Below are 20,539 nucleotides of genomic sequence, written 5' to 3'. Positions count from 1 at the left end.
AAAAACATTTCCGTTAGTAGCCAGGTCACAATTACACTGGAGGAAAGATGATTCTCTTACCACTTAATAAATCCCATTATAAACGAGTTCTGTAGCAACCACTTAAAATTACAAAAAGAAAGATTTTGTGTGCAATCAGGTAGGCTAGAAAAATGAATACAAGAATAAAGACAACACAGTTTAATTGCTGGAATATAAACTAAGCAGACTGCTATGACAAAAAAAGCTCCAGTCACACTGGATATACTGTTTATATACTGTTTGAAATATTAAGAAACTTCCCTTTGCACATGAGAAATCTTAATTTTTGACTATTGATTCAACATGTTGATCTGTATTTGGATCCAAATTGTGCCATCTTCTTGTTTAGTTGACAGCTGTCTGTAAAAGGAGTTTTCCACAGGATGTCATTGATCTCTGTGGTTACAGGAGGAAAAGTGAACCCAGAAATAGAGTGGAAAAAAAAACTTAATGAACAGAAATCAAAGTAATTTTTTAAAATCAAAATAGCTGAAACAATACTGTGTTCATACAAAACTAAAACAAAAATAATGAGGAAATATCCAGATTTGTCAACAGCATCAGGAGGCTTAGGTGTGTTTACTGAACCTTATATGAAGTGTTTGTACTGTAATACCTGATCTGAAGTTCTTAAATTTGTGCCTGACAAATACTATATATATATATAGTATTTTGAAATTTAGATCAATGAGCTGCAACCAAACATTTTCAAACTCTTAACACTAAAATGAAATGAGCAAACTCACTCAGGAAACTTCAACATGAACAACAACAACAAAAAACAGAATAAATGGAAGAGAATGGATGGATGAAACATCTTTCGGCTGTTCATTTTAGGGGTCGCTACAGTTAATCTGCTTTTATCTCACCCTGTCACACCATCCCTTTCCATGTCTTCCTTCACTCTATATCCATGAGTCTTTTTTGAGGTCTTCCTCATTTCCTCCTGCCTGGCAGCTCCATCTTCTATATTCTTTGCCCAGTATATCCACTATCCCTCCTCTGCACATGTCTAACTTTGTCTCCAAACTGCTCAACCTGAGCTTTCCCTCTAATGTATTAATATCTAATCAGGTTACTTCCAATTAAAATCTTAACATTAACCCTTTTACTGTCAGTGCCACCGTCTCCAAACCATACATCATAGCAGGTCTCGCTACCATCTGCTAAACCTTCCCTTTCACTCTTGCTGCTATACTTCTGTCACACATCACCCCGACCCTCCACCCACTTCACCCTACCTGCAGGGTGGAGTGGGTGACCCCAGGTATTTAAACTCATCTACATTGACTACCTCTGCTCCTTGCATCTTAACCTTTCCACCGGTCTCCCTCTCATTCACACGTATTCTGTGTTGCTTCCACTGACTTTCATTCCTCTTCTCTCCAGAGCATACTTCCATCTCCCCAGGCTCTCTTACACCTGCTCCATACTCTCGCTACAGATCACAATACTGTCCGCAAACATCATAGCCCATAAAGACTCCTGCCTGACCTTATCTGTCAACCTGTCCAACATCACTGCAAACAAGAGCTCAGAGCAGATCCCTGATATAATCAGACCCCCACCTTAAAGCAGTCTGTCACTCCTACTGCACTTGTCACCACTGTCTCACTGTCCTCATACATGTCCTGCACTACCCTCACATACGTCTCTACTACTCCTGACTTCCTCATGCAGTGCCACAGTTCTATCATATGCTTTCTCTAGATCCACAAAGACACAGTGAAGCTCCTTCTGAGCATGAAGCCATACTTCTGCTCACTGATCGTCACCGCTCTTCTTAACACAGAGTTGACTCTTTCCCATAGCTTCATGGTAGCTCTGTACATCACCCTTGTTCTTGAAACTCAGTACCAGTAAAACATCTATAAAACATAAGAATATAAGATACCATCATACATAGATCAGAGATTAGATGACACTGAAATACGAAGATAGAATCTGAGTCCCGTATTTACGACAGCGCCTGAATGCAGCATTTTGTTTGTTTTGAGTGCAGCGCCCCCTGATGGTGGAAAGCAGCACAAACGTCGGGGCGCCTCCCGCAGGGAAAAAGAAACTGAAAGAACGAATGTAGCTTCAGAGAAGTGATCGGCAGCAGGTAAGCTCACAGCGGCTATTTTTAAGAAAGAAACTTTAATGAAACTCAGGGATTCACTTTTAATGTGGGTTTGATGTCTCAATTTTCACCAGAGGCTTGTTTTGAGAGACTTATTTCCAGATTCAGCGCAATGAAAAGATTTGCTGAGCTGTTATCTGTGTGGTTAAACAGGCCTGCTCTGCATTTTATTTTTCTGAAGTTCACTTCAGAGATTTTAATTTCTTGACTCTCAGTCTGTATTAATCCCCTCTTAAAAAAAAAACAAAACAAAAACAAAAAAAACCCAACAACAACAACAACAACCTACATTTAACGTGTTTATTGTGTGTGACAGTGTACCAGATGTGTCATATTTTGTATATTGTGTTTCAGGTTACTTTCACTATGTCGTCAGACGAGGTGAGAGCTCATTTTTGCTTCTTCCTGTATTTGTTGTCAGCGTTTTTAATCCAAAAGTGTAAAGCTGCTTTCCCTGGCAAGATTCATTAAGTGTATAACAATAAAAACGTCTCTTTAACCCGCTCTGTGTTACACAGCCCGGGTTTAAGGTGATTACTTACCCTCCAGCTTTCCTCTGTCTCCATGTTGCGTTTCAGGACTTCTCTCTGGTGCCGGCCCCACCATCCGAGGACACCTTGGAGGGGATTATGGCTTCAATCAACAACTACAAGGTGCGCTGGGACTCATGGCCTCAAGAGTCAAAAACTGAACAGTATAACAGTACGGCTATAACCCTTACGAAAATCCACTATGGTTAACTATGGTTAATTTTATGGTTTTAAAACCATGGTTACTGCATAAAAACCATAGTTAACCATAGTGGATTTTCATAAGGGAATAAAAGCAGACTTTACTGCATGTTGAACTAAACTGTAGGAATGTCCCCAATAAAGTCAAACTGGTTCTATTTTTGGTGTTTTAATTCAAAGCAAGCGAGAGGTTTGCTGATCTCTGTCGTGCCAGAAGCAGTTCATTGTGTGTCACCATGTCAGCCCCTTTGGTAGACTATAGATTTGTCCAGGGTGGTCCAGCTTTAAAATCAGAACTATTACACTTATGGTGTGTGAATTGTTTTGTAAACAGTGCAGATTGGGCTGCTGTCTAGTTTTGTCAGGACCCTGGCACATAGATTCAGGAGTTCTGGTTAAATAAAGGCTTAATAGAATTAATATGAGCGTGATATATTTATTAGGAGTAAAACAACAGAACTCAGAATGTCTTTTTTAAAAAGTGAGTATTTTACTGCATGTTATGCTGATCAGGCATAAGAAGCCACCTGATGTCATAACTTTGTGCTCCTGGAAGCCGGGACGGGGATTTTACAGACACGAAGTGATAAATGGGTCAATAATAAGAACAGCCTGGACTCAGCTCTACTTTTGCATTCACAGAAAAAGTATGACCAGCTGATGGAGGAGCACAAGGAGCTGGCTATAAGCAGAGACGACCGGCGAGATCTGACCACACAGTTCAGACAGCGCATTGGCAAACTGACCCAGGATCTGGAGCGTGACAAAGACTCCTACAACGACCAGCTTGCATTTGAAGAGGTACAGAGTGTGTGCTGTAAAGGTGCTCTTGCTCAGAGTTTTTCAAGCACACATTTAAACCACTGTCAAGCTCAAAGTAAAACCCTAACTTTTAATATTAAATTAATTTCAATACTCATTCAGCACTATTTCCCAGTAGAACAAATTTTAAAAAACACAGTAGAATCCTGTAACATCTGCTTTCTGATTTTGTGTCTTCTAGGCAAAACTGGAACAGCTAAAGGAGGAGCAGCTCAAACTGTTGGAGGAGATCCGGAGAACCAAAAATGCTATTAAGGAGGAAGAGGCCAACAAGGACCACCTGAAACAGCAGGCAGATGTAGGTTAATCTGACGGGACACACCTCCACCTGCAGTCTGACGTGCCTGTTAACCTGTACCTGCTGATTTCAGGTGTTCAGCGCTGTACCAGAGAGGAAGGTTGTCTTCAAGGGAGTGACCGGAAATTCAAACAACAAGCAAGAGTTTGAGATGAAACCTCACATCGTTTACCCGATGGAGGGCGGAACGGCGCTGGTTACATTCGAGGAGGAAGTCGGTGAGTTTGTGATTGTTTACCGACACGCTGCCGTCTGTATGCTTCAGTTTTATCTGTTCCTTAGAGGCAGCAGGTGATTAAATCTTCTTACACAGTGATTAAAAAGGGCACATAAAATACGTTAAAGTGCTAATTTCTGGCTCCAGCTCTTCATTTATGGGCATAAATCACTGCAACAGTGTCAATATGATTTGGGGGTATTTTTTTACCTTTTAGTAATGTAGCTAAGAATTTCAGGTAAAACAGAGAAAATAAAAATTTTCTGAAATAAACCTTCTGCATTCATATCGTACAGATTCCATTTTAATTACCAGTAAACAAATACAAAATCACAGCAAATTATGGATCTCTGTTCTCCAGTGGCAAAGAAGATTTTGGAACTGAAGACGCATAAGGTCGATCTGGGAGGAGAGTGCAGCATCGAAGTGGAGGCCAGGCCGGTTCATCTGATGCTGCCCGAACTGGTGGAGGTAAAACAAACAGCTGGAGCAAATCGGCAGCGGCAGCGGCCTCAGTTTAACTGATTTGTTCTCCTGTCCCATCTGCCCCACAGATCAACTCTGAGGTTTGTTCTCAGCGCGTTTTGATCTCCAACCTGCCTGTGATGGACACTGACATTCTGCTGGACAAGCTGCAGATCCATTTCTCCAGATCTAAAAATGGAGGTGGTGAGGTGGACGATTGCGAATACCTGTCTGACTCTAAGACAGTGGTCCTCACATTTGTGGAGAAAGACAGTGAGCATTGAAATATTTAACCCTGAGGATTGGGGGGGGGGTCATTTAAGTTGAAATTTGTCATTGTAAAGATAAGAGTCCTCCAGTGTTTGGTGCACATAAAGAACAATTACAAATGTTTTTCTTTGTATCAGTTGCCAAACGTTTGACAGAAGAAGAGTTTCATGACGTGATACTCCCAAAGAAGAAGCACAAAGTCAGAGTGACTCCTTTTCTGAATGGAAAGATTTCTAACCTCAAGGTAAATGCAGTATCTGCTTTTACTGAAATTCTACTAAATCATATTTTAATAAATTTGAGCATTGTTTGTGTGTGTGTGTGTGTGGTGGATTGTCCCTCAGACCAAGATGAAGGCGTGTCCTCGGACAGTAATGCTGACAGGAATACCCAACATCATGGAGCGGGAAACTCTGCAGGACCTGCTGGAAATCCACTTCCAGAAAAACACCAATGGTGGAGGAGAAATCGAAGCCTTCCTCTACAACCCACTGGATCAGCACGCCTCTGCGCTGTTTGGGGGCGTCTCACCGGACTCGGAGGAGGAGGAAGAGTAGATTTACCACTGTTGCTTCACAAAAGGTTCAGGGTTAATATCATCTACCAAAACTAGAGACAAGCTCTTGTTTTCATCCCGTGTGTGAGGGGAAGTCAGCGTAAAATTATTAAAGTTCTTATTCAGAGATGGTTTCTGGCATCAATAAAGAGGGTGGTAATTTTTCCATGATTGCAGTCTAGTGAGATTAAAGAGAAGGTCTATCTATAAAGTATTTAACCTGGGCTAAATACTGTGGTATCATAGTGATGCAATAGTACCATTGATTATTTTTGCACTCGTATAAACTGATGAAAGCATTTCTAGTCTTACTGCAAACAAATGTAAAGGGCCTCATGTAACATGTTAAACTGTGTGAAATGAAGACACAATTTTTATTTCCCTCTCAAACGGGTCAAAACATGTTTAAGAATAGTTTGAGATTTGATTGATTTCCTAGTGGTGACAAGAAGGAAGACTTCTTCCTGGTTTGATAGTGCTGCTCATTAATAAAACACAGGAAGTGGTAGGAGTCATTTATTACAGTCTCTGAGGAAGAAAGCTGAGAAAAGTGAGTGAGCAGCACAAAATTATACACTGTAGATAAAGATGGACATATAGCTTTGGCCACTGCCATGTTTGACCATATTTGGACAAGAGGGTGGAGTTTTTAGCTAATGGTGGCAAGCTGCATTCATTTGTGGTGTATTCAATGCACAGCCATTCACATATGTGTAAAATAATGCTGAGTAACAGAGGAATAAAATGACTCACACTTCACAGCAGGCCACTTTATTTGTTCGAATGTTGCCATGTCTCTAATTTTAAGGTGAAACTGAATCCCAATGGACATTTTAAAAATCCTGATGAGCTTAGGTCCCTCCATGAAAATGGGACATTGTGCATCTTAAGTTATTAGAGAAGTATTTGGATTTCTGTATACACAACACTTATTTCTCATCCTGTAATTGAAATATGAAAAAAAAAATAAAAATTACCTTGTAGGATTTCACGGGACTCCATTTTTATTGTATTCACAAAATAATAAAGGTTATCTTCGAGAGCACAAATGATACAACTCACAATGAGAGAACCTGTTAACGTCCAATAGATAATGCTTCAGGAATACTTCAGATTTCTGTTTCAGAATCATATTTTTAGGATTTCTTCAGTGTCAGAGTAACTCACTGATAGGTTTCAGCAGTTTTTAAAAAAAAACCATTTTCTTAAAGTATGGTTTCGTTTTAAGTATAAAAATACATATTTGTTCATCAAATAATAAGAAAATGCATTAACATCTCTCAAGGTACAGTACTGTGCAAAGGTCTTGAGCCAATTCTCATTTCTTTATACTTTGCTTCCAAAGAACCAGACCTCCCTGTGATTTTTAAAGCAGTCTTGAGCAGCAGTTCTTCAGCTTTCTGAAGGTCTTTCAGTTTTTCTTTGGACATTGGCTGCTTTTCACTCATTTTCAGTCCAGTCCTTGTATCTGTTTTGTTAAGTCATGTAACACTGACCTGCGACTCACTAAAGGATGAAAAAGGCAACGAACTCAAGGGATGAACCAGTGTTTACACATAACAGACAACTTAGCAAAGAACCAGTTTTACTGTGTTTTTAGGCACTTTAATAGCAGCTTGTTGCAAAAACAATTTTTTTAGTTGAACCATGAAAAATACCAAAGATAACAACGGTTGATGGGGATAAAATCATATATTTGCATCAACAAGATTCCCACAAAAGCTTTTAGCTGGAAATTAAGGATATCTCTTCATGGTGTATAGTGTGTGCATTTCTGTCAGTGAGGTCCCATCAGATTCTGATCTCCCATTCAATATGATCAGGAACGCATCAGTCATGGATCGCCCTCATGGAGCCCGGACTTCAACGTTATTGAAGCACTGTGGGCTCATTTTGACAGAACGGAACAAAAGGCAGAAACATCCAAAGAAGAGCTTTGACCGTGCTTTAAAAAGCTGGGAGAACTATTCCTGAAGAAATGACCAGAAAGCCACCTCAGAGTTCAGGCTGTGTTGAAGAATAAATTATATGTATGTTACACAGAAATCACTGCACCTGTTTCCCAATTTCCAATTAAAATATAAAGAGGGGTGGCTCAAGACTTTTGCCCAGCACCATAACACAGACTCACCTAGACTTGAAGCCCATGTGTTGAACTGCTTGTTAAGGCTGTTGGTGTAATGAGGGATAATTTCCTGGCACACTTTAAAAGTCACAGTTTACCAGAGTATTTTATAACCACAGTGTACTCATCTACTGATGGCTGCTTGCAGCAGAATAACACACAAAACTCAAATCATCTCAAAATGGTTTCTTGAACTTAAGTTGGGTTTATTGTAAAAAGATAACAGCCAAATGAAAGTAACAGCACGTTTAAAAAAAACTAAACAGATACTGCTTGAACTATCCAGCTACATCCCCTAAAAACAAAATCAGCAGCTTTAGATGGACAGATGAAGAAGATCAGGCACTTAGACAGAAGGAGGCGGGGACAGGTGAGCACTATGTACAAATAAAGTACATTCAAAGAGAGAAAGCCACAGCTAAACACATGATGACACAGTCGAGTGCTTTGGAAGACAGTCAGTCAAATTTCACATCACGACGAGGAAAAGAAATAATTTAAAACCCTCTAAAATAACAACACAGGCTATTTGCTACTGTACATTATTTTTCACACTAGTGAGTGCAGGAGTGGCTGCCAGCATCTAACGGTTCCTCTCACCTGCAGCCCCTCCATTTGTGCGTGCTGATGTCGGCTCAGACATCCCCTTTGTGTTTTTTTTTGTGCTGTCAAAGTCTTTACAAATAAAACCAACAAACATTAAAACCTCTCATGATTCTTTTTCTAAAAGCTGAGTCACGCTCAGATGTTAACGACCAAGGTCAGTGCAAACTCCGGTGTCCAAGTGACGCGGCCCCACGACAACCTGCAGCTCAGTTCGCTATGTACACGTAACAAAACACAACTTTACAGGTTGTCTATTCCAGTTTAGGCTACACACATGTAACAGTTAAAGTTTTAGGTTAAATGCCACAAGTTAATATCAGCTTTCCTGACGTGGAAAACACCTTAATGGACTTGTTGATAAGTAACAGTAACTACCAAAGTCCTTAACCACCAACTACAAACCTGTAGTTTGTGAATATCTCACCTACAACACCTGAAATATGTCAGTTTTGTGCCTGTTGTTAATGCAGGGTTAATTAAAATGTTTTTCTTAATGCTCGATATCATAAAATATTGCTGTTAGGACTGCCTCCAAAGTGGGTTGTGACATTCAAACCAATAACCGTTTTTCCGAGAAAGTAACATCTGTAAAAGCTGTCGGAGAAGACAAGAGGGAGAGAGGCATCCGCGTCCCGGGCAGGTGTGCATTAGTCAGAGGGAGTGGGGAGGGTCGCTGCTGGTCTTTGAAAGTGAAATAATGAGACTGAACGTTGATACAACTGGCATGTGCAAAATAGCTGTTTAAACCACCAGTGGAGCCCATTCGCTTGGTGTGCGTCCATACTGGGAACCAGGGCAAGAGAGGAAAGAGGGGAAAAGGAAAATCAATCCAAAGGATGTAAAATAAAATACATAAAAAATAAATTCACACACATTAAGTTACAGTGTAATAGCAACAAATGCTGTTATAGTCTTGAGCTGATTCTAGTTTAAAAATCAAATTATCATGCAATTTATTTATGAACCAAAAAAGGGAAAAAAAGAGTTCCATCAACAGCAGGATGTGTTTTGGGCTTCTGACTGTTGTTTAAATTCATAGATTAGTCAATCAAGATTCAGTGATTATTCAACTGACATGAAAAATATGGATGAACATCAACATCAGGGACCAGATGTATAAAAAAAAACATGCACAAATTTATTTTTCTCCCTCACATAAACTGGTATATAACGTGAAAACAATAGAGGGCATGATGGGCGGAGCTTTCAGTGCAGCCAATGCAGAACTGCCTTAAAACTGGGCTCTTTTTAATGGCCAGCAGGGAGCGACTCTTCCAGACTATGGAAAAACGATCCTCCTCACTTTGTAACCTCAGCAAACAATTTCCTGGTGACTTTATGGGCTCAGTTGCTAGTTTGAGGTAATACTGAATAGAACATGAACTCTTTTGTAAATTATGGACCTATGAGTCAGAGAGGAGGATTTTCTAGGATAGGCTCATTGGTTAAACGCCATGGTGTCCATCTTTTATTGTGTCTGTGGGTGAGCGTTGCATACCCACGGTGTTCTTCAGACTAAGAATACAAAGTTTTTTCATTTCTTTTTTCTTTTCTTTTCATACCTCCGCCGAGGAAGTTATGATTTTGGTCACTTTGTCTGTAAACACGATGGCTCGAAAGGTTTTGAATGAATTCTGATAAAACTTTGTAGGGGTGCAGAGTGGGGTCATGTTAACAGTCCATTAAAATTAGCCTTCCATACACCAAGGTCTCCAAGGTCAGCTTAACGATTTATTGGTCCAAAATTGACAAAAAGACTTAATACTTAGAAACTATGATTCTTACAATTGTGGTGTGATGCTGTAACTGTCTAACATGCAGGATGTAAAGGAAGGAGCCTAAACTGTTACCTGAATATCAGTAAGCTCTTTGTAGAACCTCTTTGCCAGGTCTGGACCGTTCTGCATGGTGGGGATCTGATATGTCTGAGAGAAAACAGAGGAGGAAATACTGGTGATTTCCATGGAGTCCAGATATAAGACTGCAAAACAAATTCTGAAGGTATTGACTATGTTTAAAACTCTAAAACTGAGAGCCTGCACTTTAAGCTCACATACTACACACATATCAAATATATATCCTGAATGTGTTTTGATACAAAGCCGTTGCTTTAAAGCTCAGCGAAACAGAAATGCAAAAAATTCCATGTTTGAAAAGTGTTACTGGGTCCAACAGCAGAATGAAGACATCACAGGAACGCCAGCCCTCACAATCACTCATAAAAAATAAAGAGCATCAGAGAACCAAGAGGTGAACTCCCACCTTTCCTTGGTAGAGCAGGCTGCCGACGGGGCAGACGACGCAGGCCGTCCCTGCACCGAACACCTCCAGGACTCTTCCAGCATCCAGAGCTCCGAGCAGCTCCTTCATATCCATAGTGCGCTCCGTGACTTTAAACTCTCCCTGACAGAAACACACAAAGCAAATGTAATTAAAGGTGGGGAAGAGGATTAAAGTCATGTGGTGATGGGTGGGGGGTGGGCTCCAATCAGTGCTGCATTCCATTTGAAGGGAGAAGTTGGAAATCCCAAGGAACTTTCAGCTGGAATGCTCCATTAAATTTGCACTAACCTTCACAATCCAAGATGGCAGCTGTGTGTGCCAAATGAAGTAAAACAGTTGAACTTGTAATCTGCATTATCACTGCAACTGGGCTCTATCTGTGAATGTGCTGCAGCAAGGATAAGCGGAAGAAAATGGATGGATGGATTTCTTAAACCACCAATCGCTCATTTACAAAATGACAACAGCAAACATCATGCTGGGTAATGGCAGCCAGCCTCACAGAGCACAACAGCATGGTGCCAGTAAGGAGGGGCACTGGGACACTGCTGCAAAGACAGATGGGGGATGAAATACAGAGAGCAGGGATGCAACAAAACAACTCATACCCAGAGCTGCGTGAACTGTTCGAAAAAGTTTTTCATTAAAAAAAAAAAAAGACTAATTTTGTTCCATTTCTGCATGCGCTGCTTCTGTACTGAACTCTCACTGTGGATGAGGCTCAGGCAGCTCTGCATGGACACGGCAACTCTAAAGATTTTATTTGTTCCAACTTCTGACGCTTTTATGTCAGAACAGGGGGAACCTGTGTGGAGACGTTTCTGGGCCCTGCTTTAATGAAAATTTAGTATCCACAGATATAGTCTAACTAAAGCGTTTAACTTTCTACTTTAATATCAGCATGTACATATTCTGATACTATATTAACAGTTGTCTTATTGACCTAACAGTGTGTGTTTAGTCTCCCCTCTGATGATCTTACCCAGGATCTGCCCAGGTCCAGCAGTGACTGTCTGGTCACTCCTGGGAGAATAATGCCATCCAGAGGAGGTGTCACCAGCTCTTTCTCTGCAAACACAGAAGGGGGAAAAAAATCTGTTTTAAACTGTGTTGACAGTAAGGAGAGGCTTATCTTCTTCTAACAGGATGAATGAAAGAAAACCAAAAGAAGGCAAAGTAAAACAATCTCACCTCCTTCCTTGTTGGTCCAGTAGATGAAGAGGTTCATGGTGCCGACCTCAGTGATCTGCTCATCCTCTCCATACAGCCACAGGACCTGCTGACAACCTCGCCTCGCTGCCTCACTCTGCACTGCTATTGTGGGACCGTAGTTACTACAAAGAAAATTAAAATAAGACAGACAGCCTGACTTATTACATATGAAGAGAGCAGCTTGGGCTGAAAAAATAATAAGACCCATTTATTCTGTTTGCATTTGTTTTGGTGTAATGCACATTTTGGACACCAGATGGAAATCAGTGGTAGTGGGACTCTTCAGTTTATGAATGGGGCTTTTTCAAATAAGAGATAAGATAAAACTTTAATGATCCCATGATGGGGAAATTTGCGCATTACAGCAGCTCGAGTACAGATAAGAACAAAATGAGAGCAGCAGTTAAGGATATAATAAAAAAATTAAAAAAGAATAAAGTAAGATAAAAAACAGCTATCAATGAGGAAAAAACACTATACACATTTGTTGCAGGTAAATCTGCATACAGCATACACAGTATGCATGAGTGGAGGAATGTAAATAAATATAAATGTTTCTGTAATATATGTATAAGCTGCACTGTATGCATAAAGTGATGGCAGTGGAGGTAAAGTGACTCATACAGTCTAACTGCTGTTGGGATGAATGACCCCTGAGAGCGCTCCTTCCTGCAGTGAGGATGTTTCAGTCTCTGACTGAAGGAACTGCTCAGCACACCCACGGTCTCATGCAGAGGATGTGAAGCATGGATGGGGTGTTGTGGTGTTGCTCTGTTATGGGTCGGGGTGTAACAGGGTGGTGTGAGGAGACTGCAGGTAGCGATAACACTGCACCAGGAGAGGGAGGGACAGCATATGGAGGGGGGTAGATAGGAGCTGGGGGGTGGGGGAGTCAAATCTATTGGAAAACAGATTGACGTCAATGGCCCGCCCCCGGTCAGCAGGGACTGTGGCTCCTCCATTGTCCTCGAAGTGGCCAGAGGTTTTATTCATGTTTCTCCAGACTCTCCAGTATTTTAAGATCCTTTTGCACTCTGCTTCTCGTTCAGCAGGGCCTTCAGCTCTGGGGTCACCCACGGTTTATTGTTGGAGAAGCACCATACCTTCTTGGTTGGTACAGTGTTCTCCACACACAAGTTCATGTAATCTGTGATGCAGTAGGTGACGGTGTCAATGTCCTCGCCGTAAGGCCTGCAGAGTTCCTGCCAGTCTGTGCATTGAAGGAATATACTCATGGTATATATTTGCCCTTATTTGCCTGAGGAACTCTGTCTTAGACTAGAAAATAAACATAACTGAACAATGACACAGAAGCACATAATGTTTTAGGACAGAATGTTTCTGCTATGTCACCATTTTATCAATAACAGCAGCAAGGACTCTCGAGTGGAGTGGTCAACGAGACTAAACAGATGATAAACGAACACTTCGAGGGAGAAGCAGCTGTGGAATCCTTTCTCTCTGTCTTGCACATTTCTTGTTTTGTATATGATGTAACCAAGATAGATAAGCTTTCACTATATGAAACTGTAAGCTGAAAAACAATGTGTCAGTACTTCATGTCTATCCAGTAAAACACTGGGAATGGCGTGCGGTTCTGACCCAGAGTAATCTGTAAACTGTATGAAAATGGCTAATTAAATTTAATAATTGGACTCCTTATTCCGTTGTGTTGTCACATTCCTGTTCGATAAACAAACACCCAGAAACCTAAAAGGCTTAAGCAGCAGCAATTATTTTTTTAATTTCTTCAACATTCAAAACAGTCTCTCAGGGCCTCACTGCTGTCCTCAGACCACAGCCGTACCACCTTCTTGGAGGGGGTTTCCTCTTTACCACGGAGGTGTAGGTGGGGTGGAAAATGACCAGGTTGTGGTCTGAGTGGCCCAGCTGCACAAGGGATGATGAGCTGTAAGCCTCCTTTGTGTTGGCAAACAGCAGGTCCAGAGTTTTATTGTCTCTTGTGATAATAATCAGGGACTGTGGATGTGCCATCTGTAAAGTGACTCTGAATCTACACAGACTACAAACCTCCACCTCCGCTGAAAATTCCCTTCACACCATGCATGAATTGAGTCCTGGGATCCTGAACGATATCTGGGTCTGGATTCGTTTGGGATATTTGAATGAATTTGTGCAGATTTAAGTCAAATTTTGCCATATCATGTACTGATATGAAATACTTCTAAAACTTCCTGCACCCAGATCCTGACTGACTCCAAAAGCTAACCACTTGAAAGTTGTGCGAATCCCCAAGTGTTAAAATTTTGATGCAAATCTGTCTTTAACTTCTCAATTAATCCTAAGAAACACAAACACACAAACTTGAACCAATAAAATAAACTCCATGGCAGAGGTAACAAACAATGTAAGCACCCCGAATTACTCTCAGCTCCACTGGAGTCTTGTGACTACTGATGCTAAATCAGGCCCAACAGCCTAAGTGTTTACGCCACTTGCATGAGCAGATTTTGTTGGCTTAGTGAATCGTTATGTAATCATCGTGGAGCTGAGCAGGTGCTACTGTAGGACAGCAGAGTCGTGTGGAAGCAGGGACGCAATTACAGGCTGCGTGGAATCAGTGGAGATTACATGAACGCCGGGGAGCCGCTGATTCGCCTGCTTTTGTGTTCTGTTCTGGTCTGACCTCATTCTTGTGATTATTTTTGATCTCAGCACACTTTTGTAACTGCAGACGTTTCCCAAAGTACAGCTGAACAGGTCATATCAGCAATGGTGAAGATTTTAAACTATAAGGCTGATTTTAATGCAGATACATTTGTTTTATGTTAATCACAAACCCTCTCCACCTCCTAAAAGATCACATCAGCTCGTTCTTTTTTGACACCAAGGCTGCCTCCATCAGCACAGAAAGAAATCCGCATAGTTGGAGTCCATCCAGACCCCCTGCTGAATGAAATCACAGCTGTGTTGTGCAGGACCAGAGGACCTCCACTCGACCATGACTGTGAAGCTGATCAATTACTTTAGATTTTTTAAAGGATTTATTAGTGTTTTAAAATCTAAAATGTGTATAAATCTTCATATTTTATTTACATTATGTTACTGTCATACTTTGTCTCTTCATGGCAATTGTGAGCTTAATTTCAATAACTATCAGAAATTTTCTCTTTTTCTACACCATCAACTAATATGTAATTCTAATTTTTTTTTTATGTGCAAAATAACCAGAGCAGGACAGACACTAAATACACTTTGTAGGGGTGACGTTCAGGAGGCCAAAACATAAAGGGACTCGTTATTCTGACTTGGAAAAACTCACAACTAAACCTCAATAACTTGCCGTGTCTGTGTGTTAAATGAAGGATAAAAACTTACCCTCCCATCTTGTAGGCCCCAACGCCTCCTTTCCAAGCTCTCACAAACGCAGGGTCTGCTAGCAGGGAAACTGGGTTAAAGGACCCTGTTGCAAAGTAGGGCCCAACAGGGCTGATGATGACGAAGATCATAGCTTTTCCCGGACGAGACACGCCAAGAGACGGCTGAATGAGGGGTGAGAAGAGACAAGAGACGACTATTAATGAGGAGAAGGGCATCAGTACACTGTAGAGCAGGACTGTATTTCAGGCACATCCTGATTTAATTAACATGACTGAAATGGTAACCTGAGACACTAAAGCTCACCTCAGTTCCAATGTAAGTAGGTCTGATGTAGAGGCTGGCCTCCTGGGAATAGGGCACCCACTCCTGGTCGATGTCGACCAGCTTCTTGATGCACTCCAGCAGTTCCCCTTTATCAAACAGCTGCACGGGGAAAAGACATTTAACAGTAAGCTGATGGCCCTTGTTGTTGTTTTTTACACTGGGCTGATTGGATTTACTCTATAGAGCCACTTCATTATATTACATTTAACATTTTACATAGAATTTTACTATATTTTATTTAGACTCTTCTTCTTTTGTGGAATTTTTTGACCTTATTAAGCCATTTTATTTTTTCTTGCAGTATTCTATTTCATTTAAGCTATTCTATTATAAGCTGTACTTAATGTTTTGGCTGCTGTAACAGGAATTTCTCATTTTTTGAGAAATAAAGAATATTTTGATCTGAAACACAAAAATAAAATGAATGTCTCAAATTAACATTTTAATTCTGTAGGTCAGTTCATGATAGATGGATAAACATTTAATGTAAAGTACTAAATACATGTGCTTTAACATCACATGGGAAAATGGGAAGAGAAAATGGGTGGCTGTAGCTCAGTAGGTAGAGCAGGTCACCTACTGATCGGAAGGTCAGTGGTTCGATTCCTGGCTACTCCAGGCTACATGCCAATGTATCCTTGGGCAAGATACTTAACCCCAAGTTGCTCTCCGACCGTCCCGTCGGAGTATGAATGTGTGTGAATGTTAGCTAATTAAAAGCACTTAGCTTAGTAAACATGGAAGTGCTTGTATGAATGGGAGTGCATGGGTGAATGCACACAGGTTGTATAAGTGCTTTGAGTGCTCATACTGAGTAGAAAAGCGCTATATAAGAACTAGTCCATTTACTATGTGAACAGTCTTTCTGGTACACATCAGTCTTCCTTGTGTGTAGTTTGTAACCTGCAGCCTGATCATTTTATCTTCTATTTTATCTTTGGCAGAAGTGAAACACGCCATTCTGTTAAAAGACAAAACAGAAAGAAGATAGAAGAGCAAATGATCAGGTTGCAGGATATAATGTGGTAACTGAGTTTTAAAGGCCTAGCTGTGTTACTTAGCTTTTGCTGCTGCAAGATAAAGCATTAAAAGTCTAGATCAACTTTTCAGCCAGAGTACTCTGTGTGTTTTGCCAGAGCTCTGTATGCACTGCACTGATTGGCTTAAATGAATCAGCTGCATTTTGTCATGCAGTGCCAGTCTCTTTGAATAAGGCCTTAGTGTCTCATGATGGTCTAAATTCTTTTTTCTGAGGCATTTCCAATTCCAAATCAGAATGATATGCTGTGTGAAGAACTAACAAAATTTGGGATTTAAACCAACAAAATACTGCAAAGAGCAACTGCCAGGGTTGAAAAATGGGAATAAATAAATAAATAAAAACAGCGAGTCAAAACACCCACAGACTCCCACCTTAAATACCCAACTTTAAAGTTGGCATGTTTACAACCTGTTGGAAAACTGTTTTGATCTGTATGTGGTAATATCCCTTCTATTACCAGTTTAAACTGTACTAAATGTTATGTATTATCATGGGCATGGCTGAAAGGTGCTGTTTTGTCTTGTTCAGCTTTCAGTGTAACTAAAAGACACTCTAAGGGGTCAGCTATTCAGTTTATCCAGAGTACCTTTTTCTGATAGCCAAATTTAGCATCCCATTTGATATCACAATGCAACCTACTAACCAAGCTAATTAGCTTACACTAGCATTAGCTGATAATTCTCCAGGTGTACTCACTCATCAAAACATGGTCATCTTCAGTTTCAAATCAAGGGCGACAATGATTAGAATGCTAAATTTGAGCCTTTAAAACAGTATTCCAAAAAAACAAACAATGTATGATATCCATCTTTTATATACAGTCTGTGATATTTTAAGGTTTTTGATGTACAAACTCACAGGAAGGCTGCTCCTGTTTGCACTCCGATGCATCCTCTCCATGTTCAGCATGGGTCTGAACAGACGGATGTGGTTGTCGACTCCACGGTACGCCTTCATGCCTTCAAACAGCTGGAGGGAAAAGACAGAAACACACGACACCTTATTTAATTCCATTTGCATAACTTTTGTTCATTACGTTAGTTAAAAGTCAAATGTCACAGTGTTTCCCTTCCACTCAATGGTTATGGCAACAACATTCATCCAATATCAGGTAAGAGATCATATTTACCCTTCTCAGTGGCAAAAATGTATTAGTTATTGGCTATTTTTTTAAGTTCCTGGTCTACTGGGTCTCTTATATGTTGCACCACAGTAGGAGGTGCTGCACCCAGTGAAAACAGCATGTACATTTTTATACTACATATTGGCAGAGTTCTTCTCGCTCACCTCTATGGAGTAGTGCAGGGCAGAGCTGGCTGGGTGCAGTGACAAATTCTGGAAAGGTTTGATCTGAGGAGCTTCCCAGCCGTCCTTCTCCGACCAGTTGATGGTCAACATGTGGTCGGAGAACTGTTTGCCAAAGAGCAGTGTTGAGGGGTCAGGCTTCGGCTTGCATGCCGTGTTGCGTTCGATGGTGATATCTGCTGCCTGAGATGGAGACAGACAAGCGAGCCGGAGAAAGGTGGAGCAAAACAAGGAAGAAGACGGGACAAGAGCAGAGCAGGCGACGAATACAATGATTGTTTTTAAATTGCAATTATTGACAGAGCATGCTTAAAAGATCAATTAGTGGTGTGTTATACAGAGGTCAGACTTATCTGACACAATTAATGAGGTTTAAATTAAACTGAATTAAATAATTACGACAGGCACATAGTGGGGGGGAGGGGGGGGGGGCACAGAAGGGGAAAGAAACTGTAAATAAGAGGCAACTTGTCCAAGCTAAAGAGACGAATCCCTCTTCTCAAAGTTACTTTCTTCTTTCTGTTACCATCATCTCATGTTCTACATAACAAGCCAGGCATTCACAGCCACACCAGATTGTAATTCACGCTTTGAGGTAATGACATAGGTCTTACCTGGTGGAAAAGAAATTGCTAACGCTTTCCTCATTACCTTAAAGGAGCTGGTGAACCGCAGTGAGCCAAAGGAAAAAGGGAAAGCCTGAACAAATCGTCCATGGAGTACCTGTAAGCGAAGCATGACAAAACTCTTTCTTTTCTTTAAATAGCAGTTCAAAGTGTAAAACTTTTTTACCACATAATCATGTAAGCTGATTTGCATGTAGCAATATTGATCCAGCCTTGGAAACACTCAGGGAGATAATGTCCAGTGTCATTTTTGTGGGGTATGTGTGACTCAGCACCAGTCATATTGCCTGCACTTCATAGTATGCAGCAAAAAACACATGCCTGTGAGAGACAGTACTAAGAGCTGTACTGTAAATAGAATCAGACTCGTGTATAAGGTGCTCTCTGCAGACTGATGATATTATGTGGGTTACAAAGGAGCTACCAAATAAGACACATTAACAGCCAACCATACAGGGTTATTTCATAAAAACATCAGTATGCCAAGTACATAAATTATTACTGCCACTTGTTTGACTGGCTTTGTAGGTCAGGATTCATGACTGGAGCTCAGGAGAGGTTGTATAAGACATACAAATGTAATTCAGCTTTGGGGTAAGGCAGGATGGGACATTATACTCTGGTTTAACTTGTATATGGATAAACTGTCCTGGCAGTTTAATACTTATGAAAGAGGTTAAAGCTTAAAGCAATCCCTGACTTAATCTCTTGAAATTTCATATTTTAGTTTACCTTTGGCACTAATTTTGACATATTGTAACTAACTTCAATTTTGCCAACTAAACAGCATGGTGTCTCTCATGTATGGTCATCAGCACAAATGCCTGTCTGTGTTATGAAGCGGCCATTTCCAGCCCCGAGCACCTGAACCACTCTGAGTACAGCTACAGGCTCCAAGGAGCAGATGGAAAAAATTGGCTCAACAACTTTGGTGGGAAAAATTAATCAGAAATTACTATTTGACTCCAAAAAAAACAAAACAAAAAAACATTCACACAGTGTCATGAACACTTGTCATACTGAGTAAACTGATGAGTTAAAAGTAGTCATAACTATATACATAACTAGATTCATTCTAACACGAAATATAAAGTTAAACGTTAGATTGGCAGGTGGAGTTCATGAAGGGCCACAGAGGTCATCTGACAGACCACGTCTGAGAGTCAAGGCCACAAACCACTCTGTAATTTCTACTAAAAGCTGCACAGTGACTCAACAGAGCTGCAGGAGCCAAGTGGAGCATTTTGGTGAAAAGATGATGCACGATTTATCTTTTGCACAATGAGAGTGTTGGGATACGTCTTTTTCGGAGGCGACATTTGCCAGATGGCCTTACAAATCTGATGAACGAAAGTTGCCTCATTTAGACCTAGAGAGAAATTTAGCTGTTTGCTTTAACAATAGTAATAAAAAACGCATTAAGAAAGTACATTTATACATTTACTAAGTAACTCATACCATTCATTATAAATGTAAAAGGCTTAAAACACAAGAGTAATAACACGGTGATAAAACACCCAGACTGCGCAGTTACAATTGGATAACATAAAGAGCACTTGGTGTGTAATATTCAGTTCAGCACACGAGACACAGACTGACCAAAAACATTATGTCGTGCATAATTAGTAAGCTGTGTAACGTACTTAAAATATCGTAAAAAAGATGGAAGACTTTTTTGGTTTGGAAGTGATCCGAATTCGTTATCGACCATTAACATTTACAGACGACTCTTTGTTGTGTTTTTTTCCGATGTGTAGCTTTTCGGACACAAGCAGGAGAAATAAAATCTCCACATTTCTGTATTAGGTTTGGCGTGGCAACCTTTTCACGTTGTACTGTATTGCCATCCTCCCCGCTGGCGCGGGATTCTCCAGTGGAGTGAACCAGCGTGTTTTAGGGCCTCTTATCGTCCCCGCTGAGGGCCGGCCGCCTTATCTCTCATTGAGGTGAATCATTTACCCATATGATCACATTAAGCTGTTAATAAACAGCAGACAGAAAGTCAATGAACTCACCGTCCGGAGGGCTGCCATCTCTGCAACGCTGATGACGATAAACAGTTTACGTGTCCGTGCGGAAACAAACGCTCAAAGTCAACTTGAGTTCCGCTTTGAAATACGAGCCCTATCTCTGCAGCGACGAACTCAGAAGCCTCAGGACATGAGCAGCGTG

The 20,539-nt window shown here is 40.8% G+C and overlaps 2 protein-coding genes across 3 annotated transcripts; one reads left to right on the top strand and one right to left on the bottom strand.

The window, feature by feature from the left end:
* Nucleotides 1-2,004: 2,004 nt before the first annotated feature.
* Nucleotides 2,005-6,493, top strand: ifi35 (interferon-induced protein 35). The gene is made up of 10 exons (XM_030735796.1): nt 2,005-2,125; nt 2,498-2,524; nt 2,722-2,796; nt 3,517-3,675; nt 3,878-3,994; nt 4,068-4,212; nt 4,573-4,682; nt 4,766-4,949; nt 5,084-5,190; nt 5,291-6,493. Exons 2-10 carry the CDS (start codon nt 2,510-2,512, stop codon nt 5,501-5,503), a joined length of 1,125 nt encoding a protein of 374 aa, XP_030591656.1. The 5' UTR covers nt 2,005-2,125; nt 2,498-2,509; the 3' UTR covers nt 5,504-6,493.
* Nucleotides 6,494-7,809: 1,316 nt separating this feature from the next.
* bcat2 (branched chain amino-acid transaminase 2, mitochondrial) lies at nt 7,810-20,448 on the bottom strand. Of its 2 annotated transcripts, XM_030734962.1 has the most exons (11): nt 20,383-20,448; nt 18,393-18,464; nt 17,724-17,924; nt 17,295-17,405; nt 15,374-15,493; nt 15,068-15,231; nt 11,708-11,850; nt 11,499-11,584; nt 10,496-10,636; nt 10,084-10,158; nt 7,810-9,016 (listed from the first exon to the last, which is right to left on the bottom strand). In XM_030734962.1, the coding sequence occupies exons 1-11, from the start codon at nt 20,398-20,400 to the stop codon at nt 8,975-8,977; spliced, it is 1,173 nt and encodes a 390-aa protein (XP_030590822.1). In that variant the 5' UTR covers nt 20,401-20,448; the 3' UTR covers nt 7,810-8,974. The 2 variants fall into 2 exon arrangements, with proteins under 2 accessions (XP_030590822.1, XP_030590821.1); XM_030734961.1 differs by lacking the exon at nt 20,383-20,448 and having other exon boundaries at nt 18,393-19,464.
* Nucleotides 20,449-20,539: the final 91 nt, after the last annotated feature.

This window comes from Archocentrus centrarchus, chromosome 8, assembly GCF_007364275.1.
Source record: "Archocentrus centrarchus isolate MPI-CPG fArcCen1 chromosome 8, fArcCen1, whole genome shotgun sequence".
Classification (NCBI taxonomy): domain Eukaryota; kingdom Metazoa; phylum Chordata; class Actinopteri; order Cichliformes; family Cichlidae; genus Archocentrus; species Archocentrus centrarchus.
This window is presented reverse-complemented; position numbering and strand designations above follow the sequence as displayed.